Here is a 17,870-nt window from a genome sequence, read left to right as displayed (position 1 = left end):
AAGATGTGGATTATTATGCAGTAAAATTCTGTTCATGTCCCGCTTGAGTTCCATCTGGTGATATGACTACTTCATCCAAATTGAAACTCGGCCAAAAAGCCTACGACATGTTAGCATGAGAGAAAATAGTTTTATGCAGACAGCTAAAACCTACAGATGAGTCTAAATCAAGCCAATCAGTTAGTTGCCAGTCCAGAAAAGTAGGCATTTCCGTCGCCAAATTGCTCTGGGCAACGGGGTGGAAGATGGTTCTGTCTTCAGTGTCTAGGATCGGAGTGGCCAAGTTTTGGTCACCCTGCTGCTCTTTTGGCGTGGTATAGTGCGTTTTCGAGTGCTGCGGAGTCGATTGGTTCATTGCAGCGGCTCTAAAGCCTTCCAGGATAACTGCATATCGCCGGCTGGGTGAATTCAAAGCGGTTGCTCGTGCAAGGTGGCCATGGCAACTCTCCGCCAGTTGCATCAACCTCGCTCTATAACCAGGATCGTCGGTAGCTCCCATGCGATGCTGCTGCATCACCCATACATAAGTCACCACAAGTGCGCAAAATGCCACATAATGCGTCCACCAGAAAGCGTGGAAGATGGGACTTCCGCGTGCCATCGTATCCACCGATTCAAGTACATCTTTGGCGGCTTTGATGCAGTCGCTCACTTGAGTTATATAGGCGGATGCTGGAGAGCGCATCAGAAACAGGCGGTTGGCGTGCATGACAGCGTGCGAGTGAGCCAGGCCAAGTGCCAAAGCAGGTCTTCGATAGCTGGGAATCAAGATGGACGGGTGAACGGCGCCTAGATGAGGCGGTAGACTTTGATGCCAGTCGTGAATTCGTTGCGTTAAACCTTTGGCAGCGGCTATCCTCTCAATCTCAGAGGTATGTTTAGCGGTATACATTTCTTGCGAGATGGCCCCAATTATCTTAGCAATACTACCGTTTATAAGTCAGTAAAGTGTCTAATTGAGGTGTGAGAGAGAAAGGCTATGTTGTCTTACCGTGCATGGAAAAATAGAGCATCAGTATGACACCCACGACGATCATCGGGATCACCAACAGGGCCATCTACTGACATGTCTTCGTCGTTGATTCGATCTGGTAGTTCCTGATCGATGTAATCGTCGTGGAAATGACGCGGTCGTCCAAACACAACCCCCAGATAGTTATCGAGAACATAAGCAGTCCAAAAGGTTCTGAGAGAGCATTGCTTCTCAATATAATCGGCCGACTTTTGCCTCCTCCTCCAATCTGCACGCCGCTGCAAACCCAGTGCAGATATAAGCTGCAGTGCGTTTCCAAATATGTACCAGCTCTGATTGAAGCGAGAAGTTGTGAGCAAGTATAATACTTGGACGATGCGGACTTGTGCAGACTCCAGTTTTGGAAACCCTGTTTCCTGATCTGTAAGTCGCATCGAGAAGCGGAAAAAGACATCGCCCAGACGAAGGGCCTGGCAATCCCTGGCAGGGAGCCCTTTGGACTTTTCCTGGTGGAACTTGGCAATTGCAAGCATTACGTATATAATGGCGGCTTTGGTACGGCCAATACTGTGCCATACGGCCACTCGTTCTTTTAAGTTGCCCTCCATAATACTCAGCCAGGATTCCGTGGAAGGGCGATGTAAAATGCGGTAAGTCGCGATACAGACATCGAAGTATAGAGTGAAAAGAGTCCTGGCTTCCTCTAGATCAGGTAGAGAAAGCTGAGCACCCTCGCTTTCAACTACCAACGGCTTGTCTCCAGCCATATACATCAATTGGTTCTCTGCCAACAACCGGGAATCGTCGATTCCCTGGCTATTCCCATGAGCGGAGAGGCGCCTTGATGCCCGATGAAGGAAAGCCAAGCTGGAGGTTGGATCGAATACCTGGCCTTGAATTTCCGCCATTCCAAGCTCCGGAGATGCTCGAGAGGGAGCAGCTGGCCCCCCCGGCCGTTGAGATAGATGGTCCAACGACGCATTCTCACTGGGAGTTGTGCCAGCATTTGATATGAAGGACACAGCCTCAGCGATGGCGAAGGTCTCGTTCAGAGAATGTCTGCCACCGCCTGCAGACCGCCGGTGGCTAACATCGGACGATGGAGGAGGCGTAGGCGGCATACCGCGCGTATACTTTGCTTCATACAGACATACTCGACCTCTTGAGATGCATTTTGCGCATGGCTGGTCACCGCTGCATTTTGCCTTTCTGGACTTGCAAAAGTCACAAGCGCGACTAACTTTACGCGTCTTCCGAGAGACAAGGTCAGCAGGATCCTTGGCGATGTCTTCAATTCTCTCAACGCTCCTCTTCTGGCTTGTAAGCTCCGGTTCCATTTGACGATTAGTCAAAAAGCGCGGTGGATACGAATTGGAACGCCTCGTTTCGGAATTGGATCGCTGAGTGTTCGTGTTGTCCCTGTGACGAAGCGAGGAACACAGCGCAGGAGGCGGAAAAGAAGCCGAAGGATGCAGTATTAAATACCGAGCCAAGACAGCGGAGGGCTAAAATAGCAGCGTTCGAGTTGTGGAGGGAAAAGACAGGGGCTACGACAGTTGTCACGTTTGCGGGGATGTAATTGATGAGAAGCTTACGAAAACCACCTCCTGTAATACGATCCACTTTGGCCCGCCTGGTCTAGCCTTGATCTAGTTATTAGAGTGCTTATTGTGGTATGATGGTTATGTTTTGAATTAGTATGAAGAGTCAGAAGATGATGAGATGGCATTGTGGCAGTAGTTAAAGGCCAATTGCCGTGGATCTATATTACAACAACACGAGACAGTTGTGTAGTCGCAGGGGCATTTGGGAGGGGTTTCAAAGCCATCAAGCCGTCCATGAAGTAACTCTTCAGAAACAAAAGGAAATCACAAGAGCCGAAATATTTAAAAAAATGCTGGTGACGATACACGATAGTAACATTACTCTGAACATCTCCCAATCAAAGGAACCACAAGTTCGCCGCATAACATGCGCAATCAGTGTAGCGTCCCAACAATAACAACTCCAAGCGTTAAAAGACATCTCTTCATTTAGAGCGTGTACTTGAAAAGTAAGCTCTTATCACCCAACTTGAGCAATTCGTCCTCCGAAAACTGTGCTCTGACTTCCTCTTCAGGGATCTTAGCCTTTTGTTTATTGGCCCAGATGTAGCTTAATTCCAGCAACAGAGATGCGAGGACGCCAGAGGCGCCAAATGCAAGAGACAGTCCGAAGCCCGTGTGGTAAGTAGGCGCTTCTTTGTCAAGATACATGAAACTGCCAATAATACCTCCGATGTTACCCATGCAAATGCAAAAGGCAAGTCCAATTGCACGACGGCTAGTGGGCGCCAGGTTGTTGGCAGCCCAGCTTGTGGCAGATGGATGAACAGGATAGATGCCCATACACGTCAATACAAGAGCAAAATATCCTGGCCCTGTATGGCTTCCTCCTAGTTTGCCGTCGAATCCCATCACCACGGCGTATCCAATGGTGATGAGCAACATGGGGGCCGCAATGAAGGGCATACGCCACAGAAAGCGATCTGACAAGTAGGCAAAGAATATGGAAGAAATACCTCCTGCCACATAGGCTGGTACCGTCATCAGCTGAGCTATTGTGTTGTTTGTAAAGCCCATTGCTTTGATAATTGAAGGCAAGGTGAACTTGGTTCCGTAAGAACAGGCTGAAATGCACAGCAGAATGTATGCCTGTAGATAGAGTCTCCAGTTGGTGAGAACCATTTTGAATTCGTACCAGTTGAATCTCTTTTCAGAGTATTGTTCCGAAAAACGCCCGCCTTGCTTCACAAAATGTTGAAGTTCGAGAAATCTAATCTCATCTGCTGACAGCCATCTCCCGGAAAGCGACGGCGAATCGACAAGAAAGAAGAAGCAAAGGACGCCAAGTAAAGTGGTAGCAATGCCCTCGAGGAGGAAGATCCATCGCCATCCTTCATAGCCGCCGACACCATCCATCAGCGCAATTGCAGCAGCCAAGAGGCCAGAAAATGCTCCTGATAAAGCACTGGTGCAGTAGAAGTATGCAATTCTTGTGGCAAGCTCTTTAGGCATGTACCAAAATGTGCAGAGATAAACCGCTCCAGGATAGAATCCAGCCTCAAAGACTCCAAGAAGGAGTCGTACGGCGAGTAGGCAACCGAAGTTCTTGACAACACCGTGCATAGTCATAACTATGCCCCAGAGAATGACAAGAGAGCCAAGATAAACCGAGGGCCTAAACTTCCTCAACAAGACATTGCTGGGAACTTCAAGCAGAATGTATGGGATGAAGAAAAGGGACAGTACAATATTGTATTGGTTCCCAACGAGATGTAGGTCTTCGGAAAGGCCTTCAATCTTTGCGTTTCCAATGTTTGCGCGATCAAGCTGCGAGATAAGGTACAGTATCGCCAGCATCGGCACCAGGCGCAAATCGATCTACAGCGCATTCAAGAATAAGTGTCAAGTCAATCTGATTTGGAATTGTTGTTTAGGTTGTCTTACCTTTCTGACGATTTTCTTCCTCTGCGTTTCTGTTATACTGTTGTAGAAAGCCGCATCTTCTTCGCTCAAGCCCAAGACAGGTATGTTGTCAATGATTTTCACTTGAGCGGACTTTTCAATATCATGGTTCGCGTGGTCATCTCGATCGTCCACCATGACGATGTCAGGTTTGTCACCCTTGGTAGTGTCTCTTGCCATGCCGAATCTGGATGGGAGATGTTAAGAGGATAGTAATCTTGCTGAGAGAGCTGGCTTGTCTCAGATAGATGACCCAAGTAAGTCTATAACGACTGAGTAGAAACAATGGAGAATCCCACTGCTCCTTTGGTGTTTGAATCACCTGGACGTGGCAACATTTTATTATAAACAGGAATTTCACCTGCTCCCTCTCATTTACTCGTATAACGGTGCCTCTACCGAATCCCCAGATTTTCATTAGCCCCGCGCCTGAATCTGGGGTAAGTTCCACTCACATTCAACTAAAGAACGGTGGAATGAGCGGACCTTTATCCGCAGCCAAGATGAAGATCATCGCGATATCGGATTAAAATCCGCCATATTGAATGATCGACGAAGCAACTTGAGCGACAACTTTGATGAGCAGATTCCATATCATCATTCTTGGCAAGCTTAGTCACAGAGCACGGATATGTTTGACTTTGCTTCTTTGTGAAATAGGTCGCGCATTCCCGCAATCGTCGAACGAGATCTCTCATGGTATCGCATGAGTAAATCGAGCTAGAGACATCATGCCCGCAACGATTTACGTTCCTTCGTCTCGACCAGAGCCTCCCAGCAGCGCTTCAGGACATATTCTCACACAGTCCTCAAGCACTGCTACCAATGCATTCAAGTCTGATTCAACATTACGAACAGTTGATGCGTTGGTACGCCGACGGGCTATCTCCTATCCCCAAGATCATATTGTCTCATATCCAAAATCAGGTATCGACTTCATAGACTACAACTTGAGAGAGCTTGATGTTTTCGCTTGGAGAGCGGCAAATCGATATGCGCAATGCATTCCCGCACGAAAAACTTCGGCGGAAAAGCCGCGTGTGGTAGCCCTCTTGGGTCTGTCAAACTTTGAGTATCTCATAACCTTGTTAGCTTTGACAAAGCTCGGACATACGGTTTTGCTTGTTTCAACAAGAATCACAGTGGAAGCTGTTGAGTCACTTATAAATGCTACATCAGCGGCTACAATTATTGCCGATAAGAGGCATTCCAATACCGCCAAAGAAGTCCAGGGGCTGGTGCCCTCCCTACAGCTCCTTGATATTGTTGACCGTGCGGTATTTGAGTACTCTATTGAGGCTCATGGCGACACTCAGCTGGATTCTCAGCTGGATGCTGAGATTGAGACCCAAAATATTGCATTCATAATTCACTCTAGCGGTAAGCCATCCACTGATCCATGTTTTGACTAGCCAAATGTTGATGAGAGGATAGGATCAACTGGGCACCCAAAGCCGATATACCAGTCTCACAAGTCATGCCTTGCAAATTACTCCGTGAGCATGAACATGAAATCGTTCATTACGTTGCCGTTGTTTCATAATCATGGTATTTGCAACTTCTTTCGAGCATTACACAGCCGGAAGTCAATTCATCTTTACAACGCTGAGCTTCCATTGACGCAAGACTACCTGCTCAAAATCATGCAAGCAAATAATTTTGAGATCTTCTATGGTGTTCCGTATGCGCTCAAACTACTCTCAGAGACCCAGAAAGGCATTACTGTTCTTCAAGAGTTGAAGGTTGTGATGTATGGCGGCTCAGCCTGTCCAGATGATCTTGGAAACCTGCTTGTTGAGAATGGAGTCAATTTAATTGGTCATTATGGCGCGTGAGTCTATTTGGTACCTAATCAGATTCTCAATGACTGCAATATTAACCATTAACAGGACAGAAGTCGGGCAACTGATGACCTCTTTCCGAGCTGAAGGCGACAAAGAGTGGAATTATGTACGAGAGAGTGACAAACTGTCCAAGTTCTTGCAATGGGTTCCACGCGGCCCGAACCTATATGAATGCGTTGTATTGGATGGATGGCCATCCAAGGTGCAATCTAACCAGCCCGACGGCTCTTATGCTACCAAAGACCTATTTCAGCCTCATCCAAGTATTCCCCGAGCATGGAAATACATTGCCCGACTCGACGATACCATAGTCCTTGTGAACGGCGAGAAATTCAATCCTGTGATGATGGAGGGAAAGATACGATCCAACAAAAATGTGACCGAAGCCGTCGTATTTGGTGCTGGTCGAGCGCATCTTGGGATGCTGCTCATTCCAGCTGCACGGTTGGCCACTCGTACCAATCAGGAGATTGTTGATACGGTTTGGCCAGCCATTGAATCGGCAAACAAATCTGCGGATGCATTTGCTCGAATCTCGCGCAACATGATTCGAGTATTGCCACATGATTGTTCTTATCCTCGAACAGACAAAGGGAGCATAATTCGTCAAGCTTTCTATAAGCAATTTCAGCAAGAAATTGAAGAGACGTATGATCTTGCAGATACTGTCTCCGGAGAGCTTATGCAGCTTGATCTTCCAGAGCTTCGCCATTTCTTGAGAGGCTTGCTTCAGAAGACCGCCGGTTCACCTACAACTATTACAGACGATGACGACTTTTTTGTGTTGGGTCTGGACTCTTTGCAAGCCATCCAAATGAGAAGCGAGATACTTAGGACAGTTGACATTGGTGGAAATAAACTCGGACAACAAGTCGTGTTCGAGCAGCCTTCGATCAATAGATTGAGCTCTTTCTTACTTAGCCTCCGAATGGGTGGTGGTAAGAATGAAGAGCCATCGATTGAACAACAGATGGAAAGACTCGTGGCGCAATATTCGAATGCGTCTACGTCCAAACCTTCCAATTCATCCATTGTAAGTTTATTTTTCCACGATAATTTCGACCCGATTCCTTTTTAACGTTTGTCTGTACCAGGTTGTTACGGGAGCTACCGGTTCCCTGGGGGCCCATGTGGTTGCAAAATTAGCCTCTCGACCAGATATTGACCGAATCTACTGTCTTGTCCGGGCTGAAGATTCATCCCATGGTCACAAACGAGTTGTGAGCTCGATGATACAGAGAAGGGTATACCATTCATTATCGCTGTCTTCCCGGCGCAAGATCGTGGTCCTGTCTTCCAATCTGGCTGAATCAAATCTCGGCCTTTCCAAATCAATCTATGAGACAATAACGGAAGAATTGTCTGCCGTTGTCCATTGTGCTTGGTCAGTAAACTTTAACATGCATTTATCAAGTTTCGAAAAGGGCAATATTGCAGGTGTATCTCACCTCATATCTCTCTGCCAAGCCGCGCAGCCACCAGCAACAATGAACTTTTGTTCATCTGTCAGTACATGTTCACAGGCGACAGTTATCCCGGTACCTGAACGTTCTCCAGACTTTGCATGGGCTCAGAACATGGGATATGCTCAGTCCAAGGCGGTAGCTGAGCATATCTGTGCCAAGGCCTCGTCTCAAGGCGTTACAGCTCGCGTGCTGCGCGTCGGACAAATCATTGGGGACACAGAGCACGGTGTCTGGAATGCTCAGGAAGCGGTACCTATGATGATGCAAACTGCAATAACGATAGGAGCTCTGCCAAAACTCCAGGAAACGCCATCATGGCTACCTGTTGATGTTGTAGCAGACGCTGTCATAGATATATCACTCTCGACCGCCGGTAGTATTTTCGCCAACATCACTAATCCTCAAGTCTTTAGCTGGAGCGACGATCTTCTGCCGGCTCTACGCAAATGTGGGCTTGTCTTTGATGAGGTTGAGCCAAAGGAGTGGATTAAGAGATTACGAGCGTCGAATCCGGATCCCATCGCCAACCCGCCCATCAAATTGACAGACTTCTTCGCATCCAAGTATGACAAAGATTCATTTAGCCCATCGAAAGCGTTTGTCACCGATGTTGCGAGATCATTGTCGCCAGCTTTGAACAAAGTTCCTAGTCTGCTGGATGACCATGTCGCAAAATTCGTCGGTTACTTCACCGAAAGGGCATGGAAGAAACCAGCATCTCCCTCTGGTGTCGAGAAATTAGCAATCGTCATGATCGGACCTTGCGGCACAGGCAAATCTACCATCGGAAAGCAGATATCACAAAGCCTCGATGTTCCATTTATCGAAGGCGATGAATTGCACTCTCGCCAGGCCGTTGAGAAAATGCGGTCCGGGGTGAGCCTCGCCGATGAGGATCGCATATCATGGCTAGATCGAATCAATCAACGCGCAACAGGCACGCTTGTCGATCTTACTTACAATTCAGTAGTCATCAGCTGCTCCGCACTAAAGAAAGTATATCGTGACCAGATTCGTCACCATATGACTGCGCACAAGGTGAAGGTTGTTTTTATCAGCCTGGAGGCCGACAGAGAGGCTCTTGTCAGGCGATTGCTAGAGCGCAAGGGGCATTATATGGGTGAAGCATTGGTTGACAGCCAGATTGACTTGTATGAGCCGCCTAGCAGTGAGGAATATGACATTGTATCTATGGATGCAGGAAACGATGAGAAGACGGTATTGGACATGGTTCATTGGCTATTAGAAGAGGCCATTGAATGGCTTTGAGGCTGTCTACGGCGGAGTTTTCAGTTGAAACAATGATTCAATGTACAGTTATCTTATTATTAGTAGTGGTTTAACTTTAACCTCATATGTAAGTGTTATTCGTGAAACCAGTCTTTATTTGATGTGACAGATGATGGAGGTTCTATTAAACAATTTGTTTGCTTCATCCAACTGAATCTACAGTGTTAGACCCTACTGCGTAAGACATACATCATTAGTCTTAACAAACATAACTAGGAACGCTTTGTTCACAAAGGCTCCATCAGCACCAATGGCCCAGCTGGTATAATCAGAGGCCCTTGACTCTCCTGGACGATCCTCCATTTAGAATCCGCATATCCCAACGCATAGCGCCCGATATTTGGTTCCGTGGTGCGAAAAAACGCGGCCCTTAGTGGCCCCTCCTCATCCTGGTCCCAGTACAGCCTCCGAAGCCAGGCGTGAAGTCGAGGATAGTCGTGCCGAATCAACTTCAGATTGCATTGGAAGACGCTATGATAGGCAACGTCGAAACGTGCCAGGGTTGTGTACAGGCGAATATCGGCCTCGGTGATGAAGTCTCCGAAGAGAAAGGGCTTGCCATGGCTAAGATGCTCTTCGAGGCGGTCGAGGGATGCGAATAGCGGACGTATGTTTTCGTCATACGATTCTTGCGATCTTGAGAAGCCGACTTTGTAAACACCGTTATTGACAGTGTTGTACACCCAATCGTTCATCTCATCGATCTCAGCTCTGAGCTGTGGTGGATAAAGACCCTTGCCAGGACGGTTCTCTTCGTGGAGATGCTCCGGAAGGAACTCATCAAACTCAGAGTAGAGCATACGAATAATCTCTGAAGATTCGTTGTTCACTAGGACATCGGCCTTTTTATCCCACAATACAGGGACTGTGTATCGACCTGTGTAGTTGGGATCGGCTTTGAGGTACAGTTCTTTGAGCTTCTTGAATCCGTGGAGGGGATCTTCTGTTAGTGAGCCTCCTTCGCCGCTGAAGTACCACCCCTCAGGGCCCATGTGAAAGTGAACTTGGTAGACATCAATGATGGAGTCGAGGCCTTTGAGGAGCCGCACTATCATGGTTCTATGGGCCTAAAGAAAAGATGTCAACCAGAATTCTTTTTTGAGGAGTTTTAGAAGATGTTAAATAGCATTTAACAAGTGGCCTTACTAACCCATGGGCAGCCAGGGGAGAGGTATAATGCATAACGACCCTTCTCAGCTGGAAATTGTGAATTGGGGCCTTTGGAGATGAAGTTTCGAAAGATACTGTCCGGCCGAGTGAAACGACCTTTGTCGTGATAAACCTGGATAACTAAATTAATGATCAAGGACAATGAGGTTGCCAGAATTTGATAGCTGAGTGCTATACCTGCTGAGCCGATGGCATTTTCTCCAACTAGCTAAAGTATATCACCACAGCTGCACAAAGACAACTACGATGGTGCTATGATTAGTAGGTTGATTTAACAATCTTCTGCCCTCTTTTCAAAGGAAATGCGATCGGCAATAGATATCGAATTACATCAAGTTCACGAATTACTTTTTACACACGAACATGTCCTCATTATGAGCTTTTGAAGCAAATGCTCATGACGTGATGAATAAGCTTACAAATCTAAAAGCCACGCGGGGATGGTTATTTCCAAGCTTTATCAATCCAAACTAGGGCATTTTGAGCTACAGATGGATTAGAGCATCGGCTTCGTCATACAAAGATGGTATTGCATTTTATTATCATTATGAGAGACAAAAGAGCCATAATGAAATAGTGTAGATGAACTGTGTGAGGTTGAATGGATGTCAAGAGATGGTCATTCCTGGTCGAGGACTTTACGTGAAATCGTCATCTACTGTAATACATAAATAAGTAAGGTTACGTAAAGGATTAGTAAAGGCAGTACAAGAAAAGGAGTGTTGGAACAGCCTTGTAAGAAGTTATCATGTGCTAGTACTTAGAAGAAACAAAAAAAAGGGTGTCCGTAAGCATGCATGGACTATCGATGTTGCTCCTCAGCACTTGCGAGAAGAACAGAGCACAAAGTCTAAGTATTAAGCATACGTCTAGACATAGAGGTAGGCTAAAGAGTCAAACACGAAATAAGGGCAGCAGGAATTTCGCGCTCAACCAAGCAAGGAACAGGTTTCCTTCACAAGGAATTTTCTGATAGGATGCATGGTAGGTTTTTAGCACTCTTCCCAATGTCAGCACGTTATCCAGAATATAGTTGTGCTACGGAAAATGAGTTTCGGAGTTTTTCATTTTATTTTTGTCCTTCGGTCCTGCGCGGCGGCGTTTTCCCGCAGATGGCCAGTCTTGTCAGATACTGGTCGGTCCCACCATTAACCCTAGTTGAACTAATGGATCTCAGCAGCATAAATGCAATCCATAAATACTGTTGTTTTGCTATTTGGGCTTCCGGCAGCTGGGATATTGGCTGATTTGGTATCTTCTTTTAGAATATAGACAAAGTTGGTTCAGTTTCCATGGTGGAGTGTGCAGAAACTAAGAGCTTTCTTTTCAACGACGCGATAGTTGAGCAGAGTAAAATGCTATCTTGACTTCGAAGTCGCTCTTATGCCAAATGATTACATTCATCCGCCGTTTGATACAACTCTAAATATAGCGGCAAATACAAGGGCTATCGTCCATACTCCGCCACTGGATAACGGAGAGTTTACTGTCCCCTAGCTGTCCCCACTACCAAATCAATAGAGGGGAGTCGATTGCAATACGGCGGTCAAGAGTTTCTGTGTTATGAAGAGACCTGAGGCATATGGAGTATATGTATTCCTATCAAAAGTAGGTACAGTGATACAGAAGAAAAAGACTGGATTTGTAGGTTAGTTGCTTCCGTGGTTCTTTTTGTGGCGAACAAAGTCTACTGCTCAGTACGTCCGTGGGATTCGTTGTGCCCATTATTTTCTCTTCTCAAACTACATGTACATACCTCAAAAGTGTCAAGACTCTTTATCCCAGTATCATTCACCATGTACCCCATAATTCGTCGATGATTCAGATCCGATACCATCATTCCACAACGCCGCAGCCTAGTCCGCAACGCCGCATTCTTGACCTATGATGGGCTCTGGTCCACAATTATGCACTCTAATTCAACACGATAACACGCCTTGGTCAGACTTCTAGTGGGGTTTTCAGTTGTCATTCAACTTATACGTCGGGCATCTCAGTTGACAAGTGGAAGCCCCGCTAGAAGTCTGACCAAGGGGCATTAGCTCATTACCAAAACGTGCGGCGAACGGCTAAAATCTGACTGATATATATCATAAAACCGAGCCAGAAACTCCGTTCAGCTGTGGCTGAATAACTAATCGAAGATGTTTATGGGATATTTTTATTTCTGCTACCCAAGCTGTGTAGCTTACTGTGCAATTAATTTGTCGTATGTATTCTTCGGTCGGATATATAAGGCGTTGTCTCTCCGTACCTAAATTATCGTAATCTGGGTGAACCAAAGACATCGCTCCCTTTGTAGATACAGACAACTATTGTTGAAAACATCTTGAATTCCAATATGTCAACATCCTCCGGCAGCATTACAACTTTTGATGGAGTGACGCTCCGATACATCACAGCTGGAAAAGAGTCTGATCCCGCTCTGCTCTTGCTTCCGGGCTGGTTCCAAACTGCGATCCAATGGCGAAAACAAATTGCATATTTCAGCGCCAAATACCGTGTTATAGCAATTGACCATCGCGGTCAAGGTGATTCTGACAAGCCTGGCCGAGGGTACCGAGTGACGCGACTGGCCGCAGACCTGAACGATGTCATCACTCAGTTGGATCTAAAAGACGTGATTCTCTGTGGACACTCTATGGGCTCTTCCGTAATTTGGGCATATTGGGATACTTTTGAAGCTTCTCGCACACGAGTTTCTCGACTGATAATTGTCGACCAATCACCTATTATGGTCGCAGATCCAGCTTGGGAACCAGGTGTTGCAAAGTCCCTAGGAGCGATATTCACGCCTGGCAAGGCTCACGAAATGGGTGACAGTTTCCGCGGTCCCGGAGGTGACGAGTTTGCATCAGGATTCTTGAAATCGTTGTTCTCACCATCACTGAGTACGGAAGACTTTGAATGGACGGCACAGCAATGCAGTAAGATGAAGCTGGAGGATGCTGCGGCGCTGTTGGTAAATCACGTGGGACTAGATTGGAGAGATGTTCTTCCAACAATTAGTATTCCCACCCTCGTTGTCGGTGCTGAAGGAAGCGTCTTTGGTGGAGAGTGCAGTCGATTGGTTGCTTCGCAGATACCAGGCAGCAAGCTGGAGATTTTTGAGGAAGATGAGGGGGGCAGTCACTTTATGTTCTGGGAAAACGATGCCAAATTTAACAAGGTTGTTGAGGAGTTCTTACAGAGCTGATAACTTCTTTTCAGCATGTCATCAATGGAGCCTTGCTACCAAGAAGATTGGTTGTAAGACCTGGTTCATGTATATAGCTTCAAAAATTCACGGCTGCATCCACGCGGGTGATTTTGGAAAAACAACATTCGCATTCAAAGATCATCATCCTCCATCGGTATAGGAAGCATTGGAACACCAGGCACCTCATACGAAGGAGGGCCATATCTCCCAAGGATAGATGGATCGCCGAGGTTTGCCGGGACATGTTTGAACAACGGATCTGCGGCGTTTCTTTTGGCTGTTTCACTCACCACTCCTCCTTTTCTGTTTAGAGAGAGTTCCGACTCAAACGTGATAGTCAAGATGTAATAATCCAGCTTGCGACCCTTTTCCTTTTGATAATTTGTCCTGTGCTTCTTGTACCAAGCACTCGAACCAGACCAGCGGGACACCTGATGACACTTACCCGACACATCGGCGTAGAGAATGGTGCCACCAAATCGCCCAAAGAACCAGTTCTCGGCAATATGTTGGCCAATGGCGTCAACTCGGTCTTTCAAGTGTTCTAGAGTCTCAAGCTCAATCCTAAACTCAGTTGTTGAAGGCGACATGTTGCTGGAGACTGCGCTGATCCAATCAGCTTTGAAATACAACGGCTTGTCGGGAGACTCCCAATCCCAGCCCCACCAGTCGATATAGCGAATCGTCAAGGTTATTCGCCGAGGATGCAGTCCAGGGATCGATAGTAGTGCACCCAAGTCGCCGTGCTCCAGGCGGCGCGTGTTTGCAAAGGCATGGAGGCTCTCAATCTCAACCTTGTCTAGGCCCTGCTGCGTTATTTCACCTAGCACAAGCGCCAACTTTGTTGCGTTACCATTGGATCGGCCACTCCCATGTGGTATATGAAGGTCAGCGCATAGCCAGTGGATCTGCTCTTTGAGAGCAAACGGCAGAAACCGCGTCTCGCGATAAATGGCGCGGCATGTCCTCAGCAGCTCGGGGCTCGTCCTGCGAGGTCCACGATGGGAGGGTCGCCAGAAGGAAGTTTTGGAGTCGTATAAAAGAGGTCGACGCCTGTCTTCGTAATCAGAGAGCGCATAGGTAAATATCTTGGCGCGAACTTCTGGCGGAATGAGAGAAAACAGTGGTGAGTCTTGTTGCTTGTGGATCTTTTTCGAGAGGAGTCGCTGGTGGAGAGGCGCTGCGGAGTTTCTGAGTCCTGGACGGCGAGAGTAACGCTGACCCTGAGGACCTGTTGTGGGTTGAGTTGTAAAGTTCATATTGAGAAAACACAAAGGAACACAACATGAATAGTTTGAGATTTAGACACCACATGTAAGTTTGCTATTGACATTTATAATCAGCATTTGTTGGGGGATCTGTTGCTGTGATTGGAGAGGCTCAAAATAGGCAGCACAGGCAGCAGCGGAGGGAGGGGTTTTTATTCGTGGGTTCAATGTGACCATGTGTTCGCCTAGTGTATGTTTTCATAGAATACGAGTACGTGTTTGAACGTGTCGTTGATACGCTGATGCGGCATCGTTGGATTTCTACAGCCAACTCTCATCCTTGAAGCAGCATCATCATTTTTCACCACACGAATCACTACAGTAGCCTCACTGTACGGAATTATCAGCTGTGCTGACGATTATTACTCTGCCCTGTAAGCTTCTCGAAGCACGCTGAAGCCTCAGATGTGGGCCTGTAGATTGACTTTAATGTTTCTGTGCGGCATTGCCCGTTTATCGGGACGCAACCTTGTTTGAATCTGGACATTGATCGGCAGTGCTTTACTATCTGGTTTCAACGTTCTGTTACTGAGATACTAGCTCGTGACTTTGTTGCTTTGTCCAGCCCCGTTGCCATCGATGAAGCTTCTTATCGAGGCAAATTCAATCATTCAATCTTAAAATTGGCTACACCGGTTTGTTAAACAGGTTCTCCATACTGTCTGCAATCAATCAAATGTACAAAAAGCCTTCTCTTACTGGCTGCTGTTCATGGAACCTTTGATTTGATATATACAAAATAGCGCAACGGGTTTGACCAACAATTGCAGAGCTAGTAACATACAAGTTCATGCACAAAGTAATCATGTTGCAATTGAAACACTATAGTAGATAGTTGGCTATATCTCAGGGATGCCTCCAAATTTATCAGCGGGCGTCTTCTCCATCTCAATCACGTCTGCCTTGTCGCTAACCCTGTGTTCCAGCACGTAGCTACCGAATTGTCTAGTCGGTATGTTTTTGTCAAACATTTCGTTAATTTCCTCCAAACTCCGTCCCTTCATCTCTGGAACACAGAAATATGCAAAGAAGAAGGAGCATATGGCTAGAGCTCCGAATATGAAGCCCACTTTGGACTTCAAATTTGCGTATGGCGCATTGAGTAAATACGGAGTAAAGAAAGAAAAGAGAAAGCTATGGACAGAATTAGCAATGAGCTCTCCAGAATCGATGGATAGATAGTTTATAGTAAACCTACTTGGTCACAATATTAACAATGGAGGCAACTCTCTGGGTCTTGTCTCGTAATCGCGACGCTGGAAGTTCCGTCGTAACAATGTAGTTCATGGGATCCCAGCTGAAACACAAACTGGCCGATGATAGAGCTGTAGCAGCTACTATGACTTGTTTTTGAACAAGCGAGGGATTCGCCGACGTTCCGATGCCTCCCATGGTGAATAGCCAGATCACCTGGAGAACTGAGCCGGCCATGAGGATTGGACGACGACCAACCTTGTCCGTAATCGAGATTCCGATTAGACAGCAGGTGAAGTTGATGCAGGAGCTCATGATGGAATAATTAAAGGGATTGATGGAGCCGATGGATTGGACAAAGAGCGTCCCGTACGCAGCGGTGAATGGTGATCCTGTGGCTTGGATGAAGAAGTTCATGCCCATGGCAACAAGTGTGCGTCTTCGGTTGGTGCCTCGAAAAAGGTCAGAATACCGCCCTTTGTTGTGCTCCTCTACAAGGGAGAGCCGCAGTAGCTCAAGATCCTCAAGGGCATTGTAAGATGGGTCGGAGCCGCGGAGTGTTTGCAGAGACCGGAGAGCGTCTTCCTCCCTATCCTGGAGCACTAGCCATCGAGGGGATTCCGGGATGAACCAGACGCATGATGCGACTGTCACCGGGACGAGATAGAAGAGACCCATCGGAATTCTCCAGGCTGCGTTGCTCGAAAGCCCGCTTGTGCCACGGCAGACGCTGTTGATGATGACACCGCCGAGCAACAAGCTGGTTTGATATGTTCCAACAGCGAAGCCTCGGATGGGGGCAGGGACAATCTCGGCTTGAAATGGAGGACAGGTAGAGAGTTCCATGCCTATATATGTGTAGTTAAGGATGCGACCCGCGAGGACTTGCCCTCTCGTTGTGGCCGAGATGAGCACTGTCGCGGACATCATAGCCCAAAGGGACATGCAAAACATGGACATTCTGCGACCATAGCGAGCACTGATGATGCTTCCGATGTAAAGACCTAAAGTGATGATGCATCAGATACATTTTGTTCTTGTTGTCATCGTGTGTTGTATATGTCGACGTACCAAAAGCGAACCCGATGAAGTTGAGGCTGTTAAGAAGAGACAGGTAGTAGGTGGGTATGGCATATGTGTTGGTCTCTGGGTTAAAGTCTCCAAATTGCTTCTTATATGCCAGCATTGCTTGACTTGTAGCAATCCCCTGGTTATCAAAGCCATAGTTGAAGGTGGACAGGGCAATCAGAGCGACGGAGAGTGCCAACCGAGGAGTAAAATGCCGAACAAATCGGTTTTCTCGAAGAAATGACGGTGCCATTATCGATAGCGCTGAGTTCTAAGCTGAAGAAACTGCGACTGTAATTGCAATATTGTTGGATATCGTCGTGTATATATACTCCAACTTAGCCGCTGAGCGATCTTCACCCGGGGCATTGGGAGAAAGCAATATCTGCGATTGAGTGATTCAAGGGGCCATCACGTCTTCGCCGAACCATGCTTTGGTTTGTTCAAACTACCACAAAGGAAACTAGGCCATGCCTCGTTGAGACGGCACAGCTGTCGCCTTGCGAGCATTCGGTGATAGCGCCCCAGTTGAGATGTAGGTTTGAAGTTGACAACCGAAGCTCGGTGGACGCAAGCATGTGCATTGGGAGCTAGAAAATCTTTCCGCGCCGTCCAAAATCTTTCCGCGCGTAAGCAGAATCGGAGCTAATTTAGAGAGAAGAGGCGGTCATCTTGGATGGCAGCGCTGACTCGCCTTCATACGGTCACCTAAGTGTTAGTCTATGGCGCGATGAATCTAACACCACATGGTTTGAGGGATTTGAAACGACCCCATTCTAGTAGTTGTTGTCTGCTGGAATCTGAAAACTAGATGATTCAAGACGAGCTGGAATGAAGATGTTGTGGATGGGCAGCATCAGCGGTGCTGGTCTCTCCATGATGCATCCCACTC

General features: G+C 47.0%; 7 protein-coding genes across 7 annotated transcripts; 2 read left to right on the top strand and 5 right to left on the bottom strand.

The window, feature by feature from the left end:
• Window positions 1-13: 13 nt before the first annotated feature.
• Triagg1_9046 (transcriptional regulator family: Fungal Specific TF) lies at window positions 14-2,310 on the bottom strand (the record flags this gene model as incomplete). Its single annotated transcript, XM_062903960.1, has 3 exons — window positions 14-100; window positions 155-926; window positions 992-2,310. 3 exons carry the CDS (start codon window positions 2,308-2,310, stop codon window positions 14-16), a joined length of 2,178 nt encoding a protein of 725 aa, XP_062751990.1.
• Window positions 2,311-3,006: 696 nt separating this feature from the next.
• Window positions 3,007-4,659, bottom strand: Triagg1_9045 (uncharacterized protein; the record flags this gene model as incomplete). Its single annotated transcript, XM_062903959.1, has 2 exons — window positions 3,007-4,395; window positions 4,462-4,659. The coding sequence occupies 2 exons, from the start codon at window positions 4,657-4,659 to the stop codon at window positions 3,007-3,009; spliced, it is 1,587 nt and encodes a 528-aa protein (XP_062751989.1).
• Window positions 4,660-5,210: 551 nt separating this feature from the next.
• Triagg1_9044 (uncharacterized protein) lies at window positions 5,211-9,058 on the top strand (the record flags this gene model as incomplete). Its single annotated transcript, XM_062903958.1, has 4 exons — window positions 5,211-5,859; window positions 5,914-6,310; window positions 6,369-7,356; window positions 7,418-9,058. 4 exons carry the CDS (start codon window positions 5,211-5,213, stop codon window positions 9,056-9,058), a joined length of 3,675 nt encoding a protein of 1,224 aa, XP_062751988.1.
• A 248-nt stretch (window positions 9,059-9,306) lies between these two features.
• On the bottom strand, window positions 9,307-10,134 carry Triagg1_9043 (uncharacterized protein; the record flags this gene model as incomplete). The annotated part of the gene is made up of 1 exon (XM_062903957.1): window positions 9,307-10,134. The coding sequence occupies one exon, from the start codon at window positions 10,132-10,134 to the stop codon at window positions 9,307-9,309; it is 828 nt and encodes a 275-aa protein (XP_062751987.1).
• A 2,456-nt stretch (window positions 10,135-12,590) lies between these two features.
• On the top strand, window positions 12,591-13,445 carry Triagg1_9042 (uncharacterized protein; the record flags this gene model as incomplete). The annotated part of the gene is made up of 1 exon (XM_062903956.1): window positions 12,591-13,445. One exon carries the CDS (start codon window positions 12,591-12,593, stop codon window positions 13,443-13,445), a length of 855 nt encoding a protein of 284 aa, XP_062751986.1.
• A 134-nt stretch (window positions 13,446-13,579) lies between these two features.
• Window positions 13,580-14,707, bottom strand: Triagg1_9041 (uncharacterized protein; the record flags this gene model as incomplete). The annotated part of the gene is made up of 1 exon (XM_062903955.1): window positions 13,580-14,707. The coding sequence occupies one exon, from the start codon at window positions 14,705-14,707 to the stop codon at window positions 13,580-13,582; it is 1,128 nt and encodes a 375-aa protein (XP_062751985.1).
• Window positions 14,708-15,555: 848 nt separating this feature from the next.
• Triagg1_9040 (uncharacterized protein) lies at window positions 15,556-17,231 on the bottom strand (the record flags this gene model as incomplete). The annotated part of the gene is made up of 3 exons (XM_062903954.1): window positions 15,556-15,850; window positions 15,915-16,914; window positions 16,982-17,231. 3 exons carry the CDS (start codon window positions 17,229-17,231, stop codon window positions 15,556-15,558), a joined length of 1,545 nt encoding a protein of 514 aa, XP_062751984.1.
• Window positions 17,232-17,870: the final 639 nt, after the last annotated feature.

The sequence above is a fragment of the Trichoderma aggressivum genome (genome assembly GCF_033847375.1).
Source record: "Trichoderma aggressivum f. europaeum strain CBS 100526 chromosome Unknown scaffold_048, whole genome shotgun sequence".
NCBI classification, from domain to species: Eukaryota; Fungi; Ascomycota; class Sordariomycetes; order Hypocreales; family Hypocreaceae; genus Trichoderma; species Trichoderma aggressivum.
This window is presented reverse-complemented; position numbering and strand designations above follow the sequence as displayed.